Genomic DNA, 19,618 nt, shown 5'->3' on the forward strand with positions numbered 1-19,618 from the left:
ACAGACAATACCTTTTGTGTGCAGTTTCTCTTAAAATCCTTTGTTTAAAAAAACCCAAACATCTCCAAAGTAGTACACTAAACTAGAAACAGACTTCCATTTTTCCATGAGCTTAGTTTGGAGATATGTCAGTGCACACATGGTATATGTGGTGACTGTTTCTGTGGTGCTGAGACTGGTATTTCTCTTGTGAAGGCAAGTGCTAAAATCACCCGTAGTTTGACTCCTACCAGTGTCTGATGTTGGAATTAAAACACTGGAAGGAACAAGATTAGTCAAACAAAAGGGAAGAATACATAGGCTGTTTGGAGTCTCTTCTTGTGCTGTTTTGGAAAACATATTTATTTTCAAGCTGGATTAATTTTTCATTTCCTTCTGCAGGGATGGAAGATACTACATGTGAAAGAACTGAATTTTTAAGCAACTATCTCACTAATGTGGAAGATATAATTTTGCTGCCTGGATCTTTAGGGAGAATTCGCCCCAGGTCTAGCAATAGCATAAAATGTAAGTTACTTGTACCCTTTATGTCCTGAGAACTAGACTCCATCCCCTCCAAAAAGTGTACATGTTGGCTGGACATTCATATGGAAGCCCACTGGAAACCAGCTGCTTGCTCCCTTCGCAGTCTGTAGTTCACAGACCCCATGGTGACACAGCTGTGTCAAGAGGATGGCTGAAATATTCAGAGTTAAAACCTGCCTTTTTGTAGCAAGGAGTGAGTACTCAAAGAGAGTTTCACACATCATCTTGCATGTCACTGTGACTTTATGCATGCACTTCTCTCTGCCACCAAGCATGATCTGGGGTACCTCAGACATGCATGGATTTGATATATAAAAAAAGCATCTGGTACCTTTTCTGAGCTAATGGAAAAGAAATGAATTGTTAATTTTGAATCTAGGAGCTTCTTCATACTTTTGGCCCAGATGAGAACACACGGGTTGCTAAACAGCAACAGGTCTGCGATGTTGAAGGATAAAAGGGAGATTTAGAGCATGCATTCAGGGCCAGTGTTGACAGTAAAACTTGCTGCTTTTTTGTACTGCGCTGTTAGAAACTCATCCTGACTTGGTGTTTGAGATTATCTGGTCTTTGATGAGAGCACTCAGGGCTCAGGCAGGAGTCCTCTAGTGAAGCTTACTCTGTGATTTAAAGCATCAGAGACCCAGCTGCATCACTACTGCTCCTTTGAGGACTATCACCTGCAGGGCAGCAGTACCTCGACGGGGCTTGTGCCAGCACTGTGGTTGCTCTAGTTCAGCATGCCAGTGCACATCTGGCTTTGTCAGCAGCATAAGCTACCATGCAAACTGTGAAACTCATAAATTAACCATAAGCACCTACGGTTTTTGCAACATTTGCTACGAGGATGACAACTTTTGATAGAGGGGAAGGTCAGCCAACTGACTCACCCTAACACTTCAGATATACTTTGGTTGAGGCCAGATTTGACAAAAAGATCTTTGAAGAGTAAATGTTTTCAGAATAATAGCAGGAATCATAAGAATGTGCTAAAACTTTCTTAGAATCTGATTTATGCATGCATTTATTTTACTATAATTTAACTGGGTATTTATGCTCTAAGAATATGGAATGAGTGTGTAAAGATCTGTTGAAAATATTGTGCATGTTGATAAAACTTACTAGACTAGCATAAAGACTGAATTCTTGTACTTTGCAGTCTACTGAAATCTTGTATTCGGTTCCAGGCATCGGGGTGTTTTTTTCTTTGTGTGTGGTTTTGTTTGTTAGTTTGATGGTTTTTTTTTAAGATCTTTCAACCCTTGAATTCCCAAATTGCTGAGAAACTATGGGTTTTCCTGTAATACCATTTTCCTCTTTTTTCCTCTGCAGCTTCCTAATTTGAATATCTGCAAACAAACAAACAGAAAGATATTCCTTAGTTTTAGAGCTTGGGTTTGTCCCCTGAAATGGCAAATTATGAACTTTTTTATTCCTTGTCCATTTTTCCATTCCATAATACTGCCTCAATATTGCAGACACACCTTTGCAATGTTTTGAGATTCAGTAGAGCTCATTCCAAGCTCAGCAAGATAATGACTTAAGCAACCAAAACAGTAATAATTAAGCAAGAGATTTTAATTTCCTAAGATCTTCTCTTAACCTATTTTTTTCTCTCAGGTCTGATAAATGCCACCCCAACCTTTTCACACACCCCTGCCCCCTAGAAGAAAACAGAGTTAGTGTGGACTGTGGTTTTAGACCTTCCTTAGACCTTTGCTGGTTTTAGACCTTCTACATCTTGCGTGTCCCTTTAATAGTCCAAAGACATATCCAGAATGTTTTACTGTGGCTTTTTGCATGATATATACACTGTACTTTTAGTAAAATTAGCCAACTTTTAGGAACAATTCTTCTGTAAAGCTGTATTTTTTTCTTGTATTTTATTCTGCAAATTGTTCATCTTCTATATTTTTGTCTTTTTTTTTTCTTTTTTCTTTGCTTAACAGATGACCCTAAAGTGATTGTTGCCAACCTTACAGTAAGTATTTAGGACTTGGAGGCATCTCTGTCTACACTGCACTGCTCACATCACATCTTAATTTGGTGCATTATTCAGGATTCTCTCCTCACTCTTTAGGCAGGAAAACCAAGCATGAATAAAGAGTGTTAAATGGTGCCCTTCAAGAGTACAGATTAATGTTTGTCATAAATTCCACTGTTTGCTGCTGTAGGAGCTTTTATAACCTTTTTGGGTAGTGCAGAGCCAGAATCTCTCTGACCACCTTGACTCCCTGAACTGAATCTGTTTATTCATTCCTTCAGAAATGGAAACTAATATTTTAGGGTAAATATTTTACTAGCACTTTGAAGATGTTAAAAAAGTTCATTTGATAGCCTCCAACTATAACCTTGCTTTTAATGGGGAAAAAAGTGTTAAAATAAAAGCTGATTAAAAAAAAAATCTGATTTTGTAACCAGATGGTTTTAAATATATCTGCAGATGAGAGATATTTTGAGCATTCAGCTTTCCTCTGAAACTTAAGTTTGGGTCCAGTTAGAATAAAATTCTTCATCCCTGGGCTAAATAAGTGTGATGTTTTGCATGATGCTTTCAAAAAGACTGTCATGAGAATGGAGCTTTCCAAATACATCTTTGAATGACTCCCTGGGCCCTGATCTTACGTAAATACTGCACAGAAGGGGTGGACCACATACTTTAGATGTACACTTTGTTTTCAACACATCAGTAATGACCTAAACAGCTTGATTTCTGTAGTTCAAGGCTTTATGTGCGTCTAAGCCAACTGACAGCAGTGTAATTTGTAACTGTTCATTTTTTAGTGTAGAAAGCCAGACCAGCATTTCAAGCCTTACCTGAAACAGCATCTGCCTAAGCGCTTGCACTATGCTTACAACAGAAGAATTGAGGATGTCCATTTACTGGTGGATCGCAAATGGCATGTGGCAAGGTAAACTCTTGCTTTTGCTTCCGTCCTGATTTTCAGCCTTTTTCTCTAAGGAATGAAACACCTGGGATTGCCCTGTCTTGAGTTTTGAACTCATGGTAAGGTTCAATGACGTTTGGTGCAGGCTATGCGTCTGAGGACACAAAAGTGGTTTAAGTTTTGGGAAAATCAGTAGCTGGACAGAGGGCAGAAACCCAGATTTGTTTCCTCAAGCAGCTCTGTGTTTTTTTGACTGATTAGCTCAAATATAGAAGCTGATAAGCTTTTTTAATGCAAGCATATTCAAATTGGGAAGCAGGGAATATGGAAGGAAGGGGAAGCTGTATGTGACTGACCAGGGATGTTATGGAACAAGAGGCTGAGTGCATGCAATAGGTAAATGGAAAAGAAACAGTTACTGGCAGAGTGGGTAAATGCCTGAAAACATGTGGAAGGGTATGACAGGGTGGCCATCAAAGTGCCAGCAGCTCACTGAGTTGGAAAACAAAATCATAGAAATCCAAGATGCATTACCTCAAAAAAAGCCCTGTTTTGGGTTGTTCTTCCCCATACGCCTCAGGATTTTCAGTTATAAAATATGGGCAAATTTAAATTTTCCCAGTCGGCTAAAAATCAAGTGAGGAAAAACAAGTTGGCACATATATATATAGGGGGAACAGGAGAGGAGTAGCCTTTGTGTATGAATTGTGCACCCCTTTCAGGTTTAGTATGTATTCTGTTTCTTGCTTCGATCTTTTGACACATGTTGTGTATTACAGTGTAAGAATGGCTGGGTCTTTATGCATAAAATTGACTCAGTGGTTCTTGGAAGATGACACAGGTTTTGGCTGATGGTAAACTGTAATGAGCTTTAAATTATGGTAGGGTTTTTTGCCCATATAGCTGCCAGGCATGCACACGATGTGTTGCAAGTGTCTTTTGACATCTGTGCTTATCTTTCCATGAATTATGCAAAGATCACTCTGCTGAAGCAGTGAATGAGAAACCCCAATTTTTTTCTTGCATAACTCTACTAGCTGGCTGGCCAGCTGCCCTGTGCAGTTTCTGTGGCTAGGGTTTATATACATTTCAAAGAATCATACTTAGGCCTATAAAAGTTTCAGTTTTACAGATTTTACTGGAACTGATGGGATGGCCAAAGTTGATTTACATTTAGTAATTTCTTATTAATTACATCAGACTTTCTTTGGCTTATTTATGCATTAGTTCTTCTGAAATTACATTCACCGGTAATTCATTTGTTAATGTAACTGCAATTTGTTGTATATTCACAGCCAGGAAAATGGCAGTTACAGAACTGATTGCTGTAACTCTAGTAATTTACCAGGCCAAAATGAGCATCATTTTATCGCGGATGAAGAAATTAACTTGTAAGATAATGTGCTCCACTGTATGTATTGCCTGCATGTGGCACTCATAAAAGAGTAAAAAAAAAGTACTCCAAACAAGCTCATGCTTATAATTCCTATGACATAATGCTTCTTTTTCCACATATTAAAAAAAAAAAACAAACCAAAACTACCAGTAACAAGCTGGTGATTAATATTCCTATGATACAGCACTTACTTCCTCAACTATTCATTAGAATCTTTCTGTTTTCCTTCCAGCTTTGTTTCTGCTCCCCATTTTTAGTTTATTGGATGCAAGGCAAACAGGTAAAAGTGCTTTACAGCATTGTAACATCACAAAAGTCCTTTTTTAGAAGCCTCTGTTGGTCTTTTGAGGATTGGAAGAGTATGGTCCAAAATACCTCCAGTTTGTAGGAAATGAAGTGATACGAGAAACTGAGAAGATAAGTAAACAGATGCTGTGGTTGTTGTCAATGAGTAAGAGTTGGGTTAGATTTGCACCCTTTTATAGTGGGAGCAGAGGGGGAAACCCTGAGGTTGTTGGATGAGCCTGCGGTCCTCACTACTGCTATTCAAGGAAGATAAGCAATGAACTGCTTTGTAACCTTATCCCTCCTACCTCTGTTGTATGTTATCAGGTCAACCACCTGCACCTTTGAGGAAATTCTAATTTTTTTTTCAATTTAGGAAAGCTGTGGATGTTTACAAGAAACCAACAGGAAAATGTTTCTTCCATGGAGACCATGGCTATGACAACAAGATAAACAGCATGCAGGTATGAGTAATGCAGTAACCTTTGTGGGAGGGTCATTAAAGGCAGAAGAAATTGGAGGTCTCTAAAACATAAATATTCACTGAAAAACCCTACCTTTTAATGACTTTTTTTTTTTTCCTTAAGACTGTCTTTATAGGTTATGGCCCTACATTCAAATATAAGACCAAAGTACCTCCTTTTGAAAATATTGAACTTTACAACGTCATGTGTGGTAAGCTACCTACTTGAGAAACATGCTGTTTTAACTAAGAGGGCTTCATTTAGCCACCTATGAGCACATGCCCTGACTTCCTCCCAGTGTCCCTTCCCCAGTCCCAAACGTTTGTCTTTTGTCAAGGAGGGTTGAAGGCTCTTCTTCAGGGCCTCAGTTTGCTCTACTCTAGCAGCTGGCCAGTAAAGGGGGAGGTCCCATAATTTTGCCGCATGCAGCTTGGCAAAGTTCAAATACACAGCACTACAGTGCGTGGTGTCCACACCTCAGCAGTCTAGCAAGAACCCGCAGTTCTCATGGAGCAGCTAAGGAACATCACTTAGATTTCTATGTCATCTCCTGGTATGATTGTGTTCCCTGAACTCATACTATAACAGCAAAGAAGAACCCGATGATGTATTTTCATTAGGAACTTTAATACTGATTTTCCAGTGAAATAAAAGTTCCAAGCCAAAGGTGTGTGCATGTCACTTATTTAAACTTTTTGTTTCAAATATTGAATACTAAAAAGATAATTAGCCCTTCTCTATAAAGCAGGTGACTTAAATAACCCTGTGTTTCAGTTGGCTGGTGTAAGGTCATTATACATTGACTGTAGGTTTGCACTGGAAGCTGCAGGAGTAGTTAAATTGTTTACCAGTCTTGATGTGAACAAACTTTCCTGTCATAAAGGCTACCATACTATTCAGCCAGCATCTGCAGTTTTATGGTGTGGACAAAATGTTAGTATTTTTATTGCATTAAAAGCATTCATTTACTTGTTTTGGGTGTAAAAAGTATTGCAAGTAAATGCTTATAAGTGGAGATGCTGCTGAATACATATTTACAACCTAACCATCATTTGTTTGTGTTTGGTGGTTTCATAGATCTGCTTGGATTAAAGCCTGCTCCCAATAATGGCACCCATGGAAGTTTAAATCACCTGCTGAGAGCCAATGTTTATAAACCAACTGTGCCAGATGAAGTTGCTAAACCACTCTATCCTGTTGCTCTACCTTCTGCTTCAGATTTTGATATAGGATGTACATGTGATGATAAGGTAGGTGTTTAGGATCTGCTGAAGTTTCCACCATTTGCAACAGTTGCCTAGTAAAGTTGAGGCCATTTTATCTCTTTTGTGAGGATTTGATCTGTAAGAATTCCCCAGATCCTTCCTGTGAAGTGTTTGTGCCCTTTTGGAACAATTCTGGCATTTTGTAAAACAGGAAACAAAAAAATTATCAGTGTTTCATCTCTCTAGTTTTGTTTTGCTTAGATGTTTTGCTTAGCTGTCTAATAATACTAGAAGTCAGAGTGCTCCAGTGATCCTAATCTTGTTTCCTTTTTTTTTATGCTTGAGAAGAACAAGTTGGATGAACTCAACAAGCGCTTTCATGTTAAGGGAACAGAAGGTAAGTGATAAAAGTACCCTTCTACTGAGTGACCACTTTTGCTTCCCCTTTGAGAGAGACTTTAGAATAAACATAGGAAGGAAAGTCTGAAGAATAGTGGCAGGAGTGATAGGATAGGGGTTGACTTAAAGGTACAAAAAAAGTCATCACCTCATGTGTGACTGAAATGTGGACATAAAGATCCTTGTGGAGTCTCCTGTGTTTGGAGAAATACCCTTTTTCCATGCTATGATTCCAACAAACTTTGATGTGCAAAATGGACTTTTAACCTCAAAGGGGGTTGTGATCCTGGAATGGGGATCCTATCCAAAACTATTGATAAATTGCTGCTCTCTCTGTTGAAAGATTTCCTTAGCTGTTATTCAGCATCAGTGTTCGATTAAGGATCACTGTAAATTCAGCATGAGTTGGAAAGAAGACACTTTTTTCCTTTTGACCTTTAAAGTTTTCAGTAATAAATGTAAATGTAATTTCTTCTGATTTGTAGAGAAGCATCTTCTCTATGGGCGCCCTGCAGTACTGTACCGCACAAAATACAACATCTTGCATCACCATGACTTTGAAAGTGGCTACAGTGAAACATTCCTGATGCCTCTCTGGACATCCTACACTGTATCTAAACAGGTTAGTTCTGTGTTTGGTCTTAAAAAAGTGCTTAAAAAACTCCTGGGGAAATCTGCTCAGTACCTCTTTTCTTGAAGACCTAAAATTTCCCTTCCCTGGGTAGATTTTTCCCACCAGAAATTATGTTGTAAATTCCAGAAACACAGTTGTAAACAGTGCCAAAAACCTTCTTTTCCTTCAGGAGAAAAGAGTTTTAAGGCAGAAAGGGCTGTATATTTCTTTTCTGTTTCATTTTCTTTCTAAGTTTTGCTTGATGCGGGTTTGTTTTACTGTGATGGAATAAGCAGCAATTTCATTGGGGTTATTTCCCATGGTGACTTAATTCCTGAAAGAAGGGCTTTGCAGCAGATGCAGGAGCAGGTTTTGCTTGCACAGCTAAGTGGTTTATTCCACACAAGGTCTTCCATGTAATGTTGACTATATGAAATAGTTTTATTTTAGCTATAAATGCTGGAATTGCTTTCTTTGTCATTTCTGTCTATATTCCTCAATGCAGGCAGAGGTATCTGGTGTCCCGGAGCACCTGGCCAGCTGTGTGAGGCCCGACCTCCGCATTTCTCCTGGGAACAGCCAGAGCTGTGCAGCCTACAGAGGAGACAAACAGCTCTCCTATGGCTTCCTCTTCCCTCCTCGTAAGTTCAGAGAGATTTTTAATACCTAGAGGTTTTGTAATGGTCTTTTTTGTTAGAGAAAACTTTAGGTATGACACAGCTTCCTCCAGATATAATCAGACTAAGGAGTATTTGAGATTGTTGGGAAAGAAGAGGTAGGAATGGTTTAATTTCCCCCTGCTCCAGGGTGATTCCTTCCTCTGTGATGTCTCCACCTCAGAGTAGCTGCTCCTTCACCTGCATCATGTATGGGCCCCAAAGGAATTGATACATTATTCTTGCTCCTTGCTCCTTGTGGAGGACCAAGGACCCAATGCCACTGCTGTGGTCCCTCATCTCCATGAAAGATGCTCCAAACTGATGCCCAGCTTCATGCAGTAAAGAGTGCAGTGTCCCAGTTTAGTTAATAAAGGTGAACAAACAAGTGCACAGAATAGGAGTACAAGCTAGAAGACAGTCTTCAAAACCTGACCACTTAAAGTCAGTAGGTAGATACCAGCTTATACGAACTAGGAATCTAGTCAGAGTTTTTAATTTTTAATTCAAACAGCAATAAGATAAATGTATATTTAATTTATAAATCCAAAGTAGGTCATTGCATACTGTAAAAATTTCAACCATGCCACAGGGATAATGCTAGTAGAACACTTGCATAAATGAGTGTCCTGATTCAGCCTTGGAGCAACAATCTTCCAGAGCTAGATAATGTTCAAGGCACACAACTGTCTCACAGTTATGAACTTCATTGCTCTGCTTCCTCACTCAGTGGCTGAAATATTTTATGGTGGATTTCTGATACGGAATTACTGGTGCAAAAGCTTGCTCATAATTAGAAGATAATCCTGCACTCCTCTCCCTGGAAATTGCCTCTTTTGTAAAATCCTGCAAAGCCGCTCTCTGCTTTTGAAAACTGCAAAAATAGATGAGCTATAAAAGTATTTGAACTTGTTGACGGTTGAAGCAAAGATAACATCCTCACTTTCCACGTCCAGTTGTCACATTGAAGACAAATTGTATGCATATAATGCACACTTCTGAATATAGCATCCAGATTGCTGTTTAGATGACAGTGTTTCCTTTGGTTAGTCTCCAAAGCCATTCCTAAAAACATTTTTATATTCTTTGAATTTCTGACATTTCATCTTGTTAATATTTTCTGTTTTATTATTTTCAGAATTAAGTTCCTCTGCAGAAGCCAAATATGATGCTTTTCTAATAACAAATATCATTCCAATGTATCCTGCCTTCAAAAGTAAGTACCCTTTTCATGGCTGTACTTCTCTTTCCCAACTTATTGCCTAATATGTGTGTTGGACTATGGAATAAATTGATGGGACAAGTTTAGAACACAAAGTTGAGTTCCCTGTAGCCAGGAGATAATGCATGTGGGCACCTGTATAGTTCTAGGTATGGGTAGGCACAATACCGCAAGAAAGACTTACATTGTAAGTACGGTTTATTTTCCTTGGAGCTGGGTTAAGAGAAGAGCACAGACTTGATGTAGTTCAGCAACCTCATGCCACAGTAATTCAGTTTGTGCAAGACAATTCACACTTTCTTGTCTGTAGCTCAAGCTAGTGAAGAGCGTACTTCAGCAACATGTTTTTACTTCTCAAACCTGGGAATGTGCACTTAGCATGTTGTTGTAGTTCAGGGACAAGTGGTTACTTTTAATTCTTTCTTTCCATGCCCTTAGAGGGAGACCTAACATATTTATTACCTATAAAGAAAAGGCAAAAGGAAAATAAATGAGGAATGACTTTAACCTGGCTGAAACTTTCAGCACTGTAGGGATATAGTATTAACATTTCTTTTGTCTGCACATCCTTTTTCTCTCTAGTTTTGCCAAGAGGTAGGAAAACCATCAGACTATTCTGGTGGCATTTTTGGCTTGGCAGGAATTGGGAAGCCTTGGAAGAATCTCAAAAGCCTGTTCTTGTGAGATTTCCAATTCAGATTTTAGGCCAGAGAGGTTTGGATAAACATCAAAGCCTATGGGAAGCTTTTTCTTTTTAACCAGAAAAGAGTGTTTTAACTGAAAAACCTCTGAGTAGGAACAAGCGGTGATGTTTGCTGGAAGTATAAGCAAAGGCACTTAACTGATTACAGAGTGCAAAATTATTGGGGATTTCCCACTCAAATCACTTCATAAAAATGCTTTTATGCTAATGTTAGTCTAAGTAAATTAGCCATGATTCTAATCACAGGAGAACAACCCACCACTAGCAGCTTATTTTGTCTAATGACCTTCCTTTTCATCACAAGTGGGTGAAGGACTCCCTAAGAAAAAATGCTGGAACTGATACCATTCTGTTATGAACCACTGCATGTGTGCAGGTTGCAATGCTGAGAGCTGATTATAAGCGTGTTACACAGGGCTTTTTCCACACCAGGGAAAATAGAAGGTGGCAGTTTTATGCTTTGGTGGCAGTGGTGGCTGCAGAGGCCCACTGCTCTTTGGGTTTTTTAATTCACTGTCCCATCACATCCCTCCCAGGCAATAATTCTGTATCCATGTTTTCTGTAGTGAGTATGCCTTAAGCACCTCCTGCTCTGCTCCAGGAGCTCCAAGATGATGCCCTTGGGCTGGCCCCCTGTTGCACTGGCATTGCTGTCTTTGTGGCTGCAGTAGGTACCTATGTTGGGCACTGATTCAGCTGGAAAACTGAGGGGGGAAACATTTCCTTTTGGGCTATTTTTATTCTGATGCATTGGAGGAGCAAGCAGTTGGAGGAGGGGTACTGCCAAGTGCTTACCACAGCTGAGGTTCTTGTTAGACTGTTGCTTGTGGGGCCCTCTGTGTCAGCTCCAGCAGGGAGTTCATGTGGCCCTGAGCACTCTCAGGACAAGGTGTACTGGGGAACTTGCTGGCATTGCCATCACCACCAGGGAATCATGGACTTAATGGACTGAGCTGGCAAGAAGACAAAAGTTAAACTTTTACAAGTCTGAGATGTTTTGCTTACACACACTTCTATTAGTGTTGGAAAGAAGACGGAAAAGAATGATGTAATGGGAGACTCCAGTGTGTTTCTGCAAGCATCTTAACTTGTAAAGTTGAGGGGGGTGTGGTGGGAGAAAGTGTCATGCTCTTCCCATAAGCTGCTGTAATGAGATGCCATGCCATAATTTGGGCATCCTTGATGGCACCTCATTTAAAAATTAGTCATTTTATATCCATTTAACTCCTTTGTAAATACCTTTGTATTCCTTTAAAATATTTGGTTTTTACTTTTAATTATGGTGCTGTTTCCTTTCTAGAATTAAACAACAGCAACAACAAAAAAGCCACAGCGCCATTCCCTGTAACTAGATAAAAAAGACAAAGGAAGTGTTTGCAGGGACATCAAAAGCACGTGAATAGCTGTTTCTGCTGTTTGATGAAGGAACAGCAGGCTCTCTGTGCAATGTCTATGGCAATGCTAGCCTGGGAGTGGTACCATGCATTTCCTTTATCACTGGTTGGGGAGAAAAATAGTCAACAGAGAACAAAGAAGCCTGAATAGGATTTATTGACCTAACTGAATGAAACTGCAGTAAATCTATAATGCTTAGTCCTTGATTTTCCCTACCAATGCGGTAGGGAAAAAAAAAATCCACTGGATTTTTACTTTCAGGAGAAAAGAAGAATTGTTTATAATCTTGACTTGTTTTGACATCTAAAAATTGTGGTGTATGTTATTTTCAGTTGTTTGTTGGTTTGGCTTTTTTTTTTGCCTTACAGAGGTATGGAACTATTTCCAAAGGGTTTTGGTGAAGAGATATGCCACTGAAAGAAATGGAGTCAATGTTATAAGTGGACCAATCTTTGATTATGACTTCGATGGTTTACATGACACACCTGACAAAATAAAACAGTAAGAGTTTGTCTTTAAATTGGTTTCCTGTTGCTTGTCTAAACGATGGCTTTGTCTTAAGCAGTTCATTAGCTGCACATTATTAGAGTTTTGGGAGGAGATGCAATTTTTTAGTTCTTTCTAAAATTATTGTCCATCAAGACTGAATACCCCTGTAGGTAGGACAGTAGTTAAAATAAGTGATTGACAATTCTGTAGGTAACTGTTCACTTTGACTTTGCAATTAAGTGTTCATTCATCCTTGAGATGAAGCTGAAATATGTTCCAAATAATCTGTTTTCCATAAAATCCTTCAGAATTTAAGAGCTAACAACTGGATACCAGATCAAACCATAGCAAGCCATAGCAGTGCTATTGAGTTAGATACTCAAGTCTTTCCTTAATTCAGTAATGCTTTTTCCTCTCTGTCCCTGAACTGAAGTAACCTTTCAGCACTGGTGTGTGGTATTTCTATAGCACAGTATCAAAACTGGTGTGTGGTATTTCTATAGCACAGTATCAAAACATGAGCTAATTGAATACTCATTTTCAGATAGTGTTTAGGAATCAAACACTTCTCAACAGTGTACATGTGTCCTCTCACGTAGAGGAGAAAAGACCATATTGTTTGTGTAACCTTCTTCCAAACAAGTTTATCCTTTGTGGATAAATGTTTGCTTTATTTCCTCAGGTTTGTGGAAGGCAGCGCCATCCCCATTCCTACTCATTACTATGCCATCATAACCAGCTGCTTAGATTTCACTCAGCCAGCTGACAAGTGTGATGGACCACTCTCTGCTCTCTCATACATCCTTCCCCACCGGCCTGACAACGATGAGAGCTGCAATGTAAGTTCTGCTGCACTACTGTAGCCCTGTGGTAATACGATCCTAGGACATGTGAAATCCCATTACTATTAGATGCTAGTGCTCACTGATGTCTTCAACTATTACTTCACCTAAAATTGTCTGGAACAACTGACATACAGTAGGTTGGCAGTAAACAACTTGTAGGCTTCTACATTATGGCAGACACTGTCATTGTAACTTCAGAGCAGACTGGGGGGAGGTTGTGTGTGTAGGTGTATTGTGCTGGCAGTGGTCTGATGTTTTTACTGAGGTCTGTTTCCATGTGTAGGTTCACTATAGTCTCTCTGCTATGGCAGTCTGGGTGCATCAGACAGCATGATTACATTCAACCCACACAGTCTTAAAACTATATGTTAAAACCTGACAAGGGCAGAGTGTCAATTCTTGCTGTTTCCAGAATATGTCTTGATTCAAGGGAAAATTTGGGTTTCTTATTAACAGAGACGAGCAGACACCCTCTGGTTCCTTTCCTATCTTCCTTTAGGTTGCAAGATCCTATAGTGTAAGAATCTTTGTGAAATACAAAGGCTTTGGTCTGGTCAGCACTACAGAAAGTAACACACACTCAGCAGCTTACCATGCAGGAGCAGAGCAGTCGGGTCCCCATGAGCTCTGATGCTCTGCAAGGACGTCAGTCCTCCCAGGCAGCTGTATTTAGACTTGTCCTTCCGCCTGAACTTGTTCTCCCATTACACAGCTGTGCGGATTCCTGCACACAGACACTTCACTATAGGCTGCCAGGAGGCCGTTTCCTGAATGAACGCATTAATGTTATGAATTTTGTATTGGCACAAAAAAGTGAAGACTCCTATTCCAGCTACAGGCAGAAATAGTCATTCCAACTCTGTACACAATTCACCTGGAACACTGTCTCTTTCTCATTCATCAAACATCGCCTGCTTTCAGGTCCCTCATTTTAAAACCATGCTTTTGAAGCAGTATCGCTCTCTCTCAAGCAGATCTGGCTTCCCCTTGTTTAGACTCTTAACTTCCTTGGGCGGAGATGTCTTCCATCAGAAGTCTCAGAAAGTCCTACATATATTTGATTGTGGTTATTCTCTGGACTCCTCTTCTGAATCAAGATACAGTTGGTGATCCTGAAGTTACTAATCTGGCAGTTATTTGTGCCTCTGTTCTTGTATCTCTGCCCATATGTAATTTTATGACAGTCAATTATTTCTTTCTCCTATATTGCGTGACACAGTCCTCTTAAAATGCTGAAATCTTTTTTATGAGGTGTTTAGAGTAATGGCCTCTTTTAGGTTTTGGTTTCTTATATTTCCAACCCAGGCTTCTTTTTCCTATAGGTCATACTACTTATGGTATTTGCAGTTCTGGGAGGAACTTCAGTGATACTACAAGGTTATTAGCAGATACTGGTCTATGCTTTTTACATGGCAAAGAAACACTCCAAAATTGTTTAAATGTAGCTCTCGAATGAAAATACAGTTAGACAAAATTTTACCTTTCAAATTCAGCATCAGTCTTACTTCTGCCCATCGTGTTCCATTTTATTTGTTCAAAGAAGTGGTTTTGTAAAACCTTACATACTTAATGGGTGAAATGAATGGGGTAATATAAGAATTTTTCCTTAACCTCTCCACAGGTTTCTTATAAGGTCTGAAGAAATATTAGCTTTCCCCCCACTCTGCCCTTGTTGCACACACTTTCTCTCTTTTTACATGGCTGTTGGAGAACACCGCTACTCTTCTTATTTGAATTTGTTCCATTTCCAAGCTGTGTTTATTCATGGTGAGCTTATACCCATTTATTCTTGTGTCAACATTTTTCTATGGCTTAAATAGCCCTTCACTGGGCTTCTTTGGGATTTACTCTAGTGATGATTTATGATGATTCTCAAGGCATATACTTCTCTCTGTTCATGGGAGACCCAGGATCTTTTTTGCTCTGTTTGTAAGAAAGGATGAGCACTTTGGTAGCCTTCCCATGCATCTGTTCCAGACTGGTTTTTTTCCTCTTTTTTACCCTGCCTGGAACATGAAGGAGATAAGCACTCCAGCTGAGATCTCAAAATGAAAGTGATTTTCTTTCCACTGAACACAGCTCCTTTGATAGTATCTAGGATTTGCTTTTTCCATAGCTGTGCTCATAATGGTGGCTCAGAGTCACACACAACCAATACACCCAGGTCCTTCTCTTCTGCCTGCCTTTTCATGTGAGAAAATCCCAGTTTAGCAGAAATTTTCACTGTCATTGTGGATAACCCAGTTTCATACTGTACTGCATCTGCATAGAATCATAGAAATAACCACATTGGAAAAGACCTTTAAGATCATCAACTCCAACTTTTATCCTAGCACTGCCAAGGCCACCACTAACTCATGGCACTGAAGGCCTCATCTACATGGTGTGTGAACACTTGCAGGGACAGTGACTCCAGCACTGCCCCAGACAGCCTGTTCCAATGCCTGAGCATCCTTTGAGGAAGGAATTGTTCCTCATCTCCATCTAAACCTCCCCTGGTGCACGTTGAGGAGGCTGTTTCCTCTTGTCCTATAGCAATCTTAAATTTAAATCTTAAATTAATCTTAATTTCTGTCAGAAATCTGGGTTCATTGATGCCACTTCTCAGCCAGCATGTTGGTTATTACAGAAGGGTATCTTCCTGCAGGGCTCATTCATTAAGCAATAGTGTTTCAGACTGGGTTTCATCCTCCAGTACAGTGTTAGAATCATAGAATCATAGAATAGTTAGGGTTGGAAAGGACCTTAAGATCATCCAGTTCCAGCCTGCCTGCCATGGGCAGGGACACCTCACGCTAAACCATGTCACCCAAGGCTCTGTCCAACCTGGCCTTGAACACTGCCAGGGATGGAGCATTTACAAGTTCCTTATAGTCTTCCATTGCATTGACAGGAGCTCACAGTTTTTGTTTTTTGGTTTGTTATTACTAGCACACCAATGACCTTGGCACAAAAAGCATGTATGAAAACATTACACAAACCCCTTTTCAATATCAAAGCTGAAGGAACCCTACTAGAAACCTCCTCCAGGCCACAATTTTCCCTTTCAAATTTCTCTTTTTAGTAAGCGGGCTCCTCACCCACCTTATCTACATTCTGATCATGTTCAATTTTCCCAACTAATAATCTGACATCCATCTTTTGTCCAGAATATCTAGTATTTTTTCCTGTGAATTTTAGGCTAGCCTCCTAATTGGTTGCCTACTTATGTTTACCTCCATGTTTTCAATTGTTAGTTTTTCCTTCTAAGACTCTACTATTCAGGTGCTACTATCCGGCACTGATGGAGAAAACTATAATTTTAAATATATATACTTAATTAATTGTTTTTCAGTAATATAATACCCTGTTAGCTGATTATTATGTTTAAAATTCTTCCTGCTGGACCTGAAGTTTCATGGGCCAGCTGTGAAGAGGAAAAACTACAATCTAGATCAGTTGATTGATTTTGTGGAGCTGTCTTGCTGGACTTGGTTTAAACCAACCTCACAGTCCTGTGATTTATTCATGTTCATATTACAGACCTTTCGCAAACATTTAGAGGAGTCCTCCTTATATTCAAAAAGAGCGAGCTTTGTAGCAATGAGACTTCCCTCAGAGCTCTGTAAAATGTAGATTTCCTGCTCAGAAGGAAGGCTTGAATACAACAAAATGTCACAGTGATTGCATTTGCAATGTAGTAATAATGCTATTGAGGCTCCTTTGTACAGTAGCAACCTGATTGTTAGAAGAAAGGCTGAGTCGGGGGCTTCTTTCAGCCAAATCCTGCCAAGCAGTGGCATTCCTGCAGCACGGCCACAGCACTGCAGGGTGTGAGGAGGGCACTTTCCTTTCTCTTCACTCTTAGTTTGCATGCATCTTCTTATGCTCCAAGGCCTGGTTTTGAGCTGCAGGTTGCTAATCCTCAGGTTGAGAGGAAAGTCTGTTCTGAGCCAAGAAAAACCAGACAAGCACTAACTGGGTCATGGCAATTTGCTTTAGAGCAGCCAGCAGTGACCTAAGCTGGTACTTGGTGACCTCTCTCTGCAAATGATCACGCTCGCCCTCCTGGCCCTTGCAGGGCAACCCGCTGCCTTGTCCATGGCTCATCTACTGCTTTGGGTAGGCTGTGGCATTGCTGAAGCTTAGCCTTGATCAGCGAGAGGACCACTCTGCAGGGAGACCTTGAGACAGCCAGAAAAGGGCCCATTTTCAGGAGTCAGCCCAGAAATAGATTTTTATCAGCAAGATTTCCAAACCACACATGGAGTCCAAATGGCCAGAGGCACAACCCTCCATTCCTAACTTGCTTCCCCAGCAGTGGTGTCGCTGTACCAGCCAGAGAGGCCAAAGGGGGAAAAGTCCTGTTTGCTCTGTCCTTTTCCCACGTCTGCTCCCTGCTGTGCAGGGCTGACTGCGATGCTCATAGGACTTTTCACTGGGCTTGTTAACGTACTCAAAAGAGCCAGGAACTGCAGTGTGTTGCAGGGCCAATTTTCTGATGTACGAGTTACATTAAGTTGGTGGATGGCTCCAACATGTGCTGGATCTGGCACAAGGTATGCAGCAGGAGCAGTCTCCTAAGAAAGATTACACCCATGCAACCCTACCCAAACCACACACTCTGGCAGCATCACCTGCCTTTTCATATTGGGAAATGCTTAGTGGAAGTCTTCTTTTCTATCAGTGTATAATATGTATGTTCCAATAACAGGATTTTACAGGTACAACAAAAACCATAATCCCAACTGTTCAATGAATTGTAATCCTAACATTAAAGTGGAAAGTTTAAAAGAATATTATGCTAGAGGTGCTGGTCAAATAAGAATAATGTGTAGAGGCAGGGTTCAAAGCTAAACAGCCTGGTGTTTGGGCTTTAGTAACACACAATTGATGAATATGGAGCTCTTCTGTGGGAGAAAAAAAGACATAGGGACAAATGGATATTCTAAAAGCATATGGCTGTTCTTCGGCAACGCCTGCAGCATCAGTCCAGCTTTTCCTAGATGACTATGGTCGTTGTCTCCATCCCATCATAAAATGGGTCCCAAAATAAAATAGGAATCATCTTGTATGTTTCAAATCTGTTTTCTTGGAACTTGTTTACCTCAGTCATTCTTGAACAGGGCACAGAGATTCTTCAGATGGACCCAACGTTTAGAAAAGTTGCATTTGCTTTTGGAGCTGATTTTGGCGTGGCATGTGATAAAACTTTATTTTACCTTTCAGAGCTTGGAGGATGAATCGAAGTGGGTTGAAGATCTCCTTAAGATGCATACTGCACGTGTGCGTGACATCGAACAGCTCACAAGCTTGGACTTCTTCCGAAAGACCAGTCGCAGCTACACAGAAATCCTCTCCCTAAAGACATACCTGCATACGTTTGAAAGTGAAATTTAGCTTTCTAACCTTACTCAGTGCATCCTTTTATCAACTGGTGTATATTTTTATATTGTTTTTATATTTATTAATTTGAAACCAGGACATTAAAAATATTAGTATTTTAATCCTGTATCAAATCTTAAATATTAAACCCTTGTGTCATTTGTTTGTTTCTCTAATGTTTAATATAGGTATGTCTCTTGGTTTATTTAGTAGCGCTTGTAATACTGCAGCTTGAGGCCCTACTCCGAGCTTTTAAGTGGTGCTGCAGGGTTTGATACGTGCATCACGGAAATATTAATTTCCCATGTTCCTTTACCACACTTGTAGTCCTGTACTGTGTATCAAAATACTGAACATGTAAAATTACATTCATTTACTGTTAACTATATGACAGACATATTTAAACCCTATAGACAAATAGCATCTTAAATATAATAAACCACACATTCAGTTTTTTTAATGTGTTTTGATTTGCTTTCACAGGGACATTCAGAGGGGCTTGTGGGCAGCTGAGTGCTGCCACATCTCTCTTATTCACCAGGCAGAGCTTAGGTTTGCTTGTAAGAGGACTGCCAGGACTACAGGTGCCCTGCCTTACTGCTCAGCAGTGAGTCCGTAAACCAGACACCCACAGAATGTCATTACTAGTTAGGTTTTGCCATAGTAGCAAAGCTGGGAGAGGAGTTTGCTTGGTGTCATAAGCCACTGGGGTACCCCATACATGGCCCTGCTCGGGAGCTGTGGGGAGGCTGTGACATGACAATATCTGCTGTCACTGATAAGGCTGTGTTACATTCTTCTGCGCTGCTGCTGCTCTTGGCTGGTTCCTGGGAATGTCTGCTCCATTACCTGTGCCATCACCAATACCTGCTTTGACTTAGAGACGACAGTCTCGTAATCCTGGCAAGCCCCTCCACGTGACAATGATGGCACAGTCCTAAGCCAATGGAAGAGACACTGTTGCATGCTAGCCTTATTTGTCATGGACAGCTTCTACAGAAGGTATATGGTATGAAGCATTAGCATTAATGTAGTTAGCTGATGTAAAAGTTAAATTATTGGTTAGAATTCTTCTCAAGACTCATACCACCAGTGGCGCTATTACAAAGCTGTCATTTGGGGTTACAGGTTTCCCTCTCTACTGAAGTGCTTTGCATCTATTTTCAAGG

General features: G+C 40.2%; 1 protein-coding gene across 6 annotated transcripts in view; it reads left to right on the forward strand.

Moving 5' to 3' along the window:
* Positions 1–18,904, forward strand: part of ENPP2 (ectonucleotide pyrophosphatase/phosphodiesterase 2) — a 69,189-nt gene extending 50,285 nt beyond the window's left edge. For 4 of the 6 annotated variants that reach the window (XM_062627120.1, XM_062627119.1, XM_062627114.1 and 1 more), the window contains exons 14-26: positions 382–507; positions 2,475–2,506; positions 3,310–3,437; positions 5,471–5,558; positions 5,682–5,769; positions 6,636–6,808; positions 7,109–7,160; positions 7,648–7,784; positions 8,281–8,416; positions 9,570–9,647; positions 12,120–12,252; positions 12,923–13,079; positions 18,294–18,904. In XM_062627120.1, the coding sequence (XP_062483104.1) occupies positions 382–507; positions 2,475–2,506; positions 3,310–3,437; positions 5,471–5,558; positions 5,682–5,769; positions 6,636–6,808; positions 7,109–7,160; positions 7,648–7,784; positions 8,281–8,416; positions 9,570–9,647; positions 12,120–12,252; positions 12,923–13,079; positions 18,294–18,464 (1,499 nt within the window). In that variant the 3' untranslated portion in view covers positions 18,465–18,904. The remainder of the gene's footprint in view (positions 1–381; positions 508–2,474; positions 2,507–3,309; positions 3,438–5,470; positions 5,559–5,681; positions 5,770–6,635; positions 6,809–7,108; positions 7,161–7,647; positions 7,785–8,280; positions 8,417–9,569; positions 9,648–12,119; positions 12,253–12,922; positions 13,080–18,293) is intronic. The other 2 variants (XM_062627115.1, XM_062627116.1) reach the window with 1 other exon arrangement.
* The last annotated feature ends 714 nt before the right edge of the window (positions 18,905–19,618 follow it).

The sequence above is a fragment of the Pezoporus occidentalis genome, unplaced genomic scaffold (assembly GCF_034315485.1).
Source record: "Pezoporus occidentalis ecotype Australia unplaced genomic scaffold, CSIRO_AGI_Poc_V1 ctg3, whole genome shotgun sequence".
Classification (NCBI taxonomy): domain Eukaryota; kingdom Metazoa; phylum Chordata; class Aves; order Psittaciformes; family Psittacidae; genus Pezoporus; species Pezoporus occidentalis.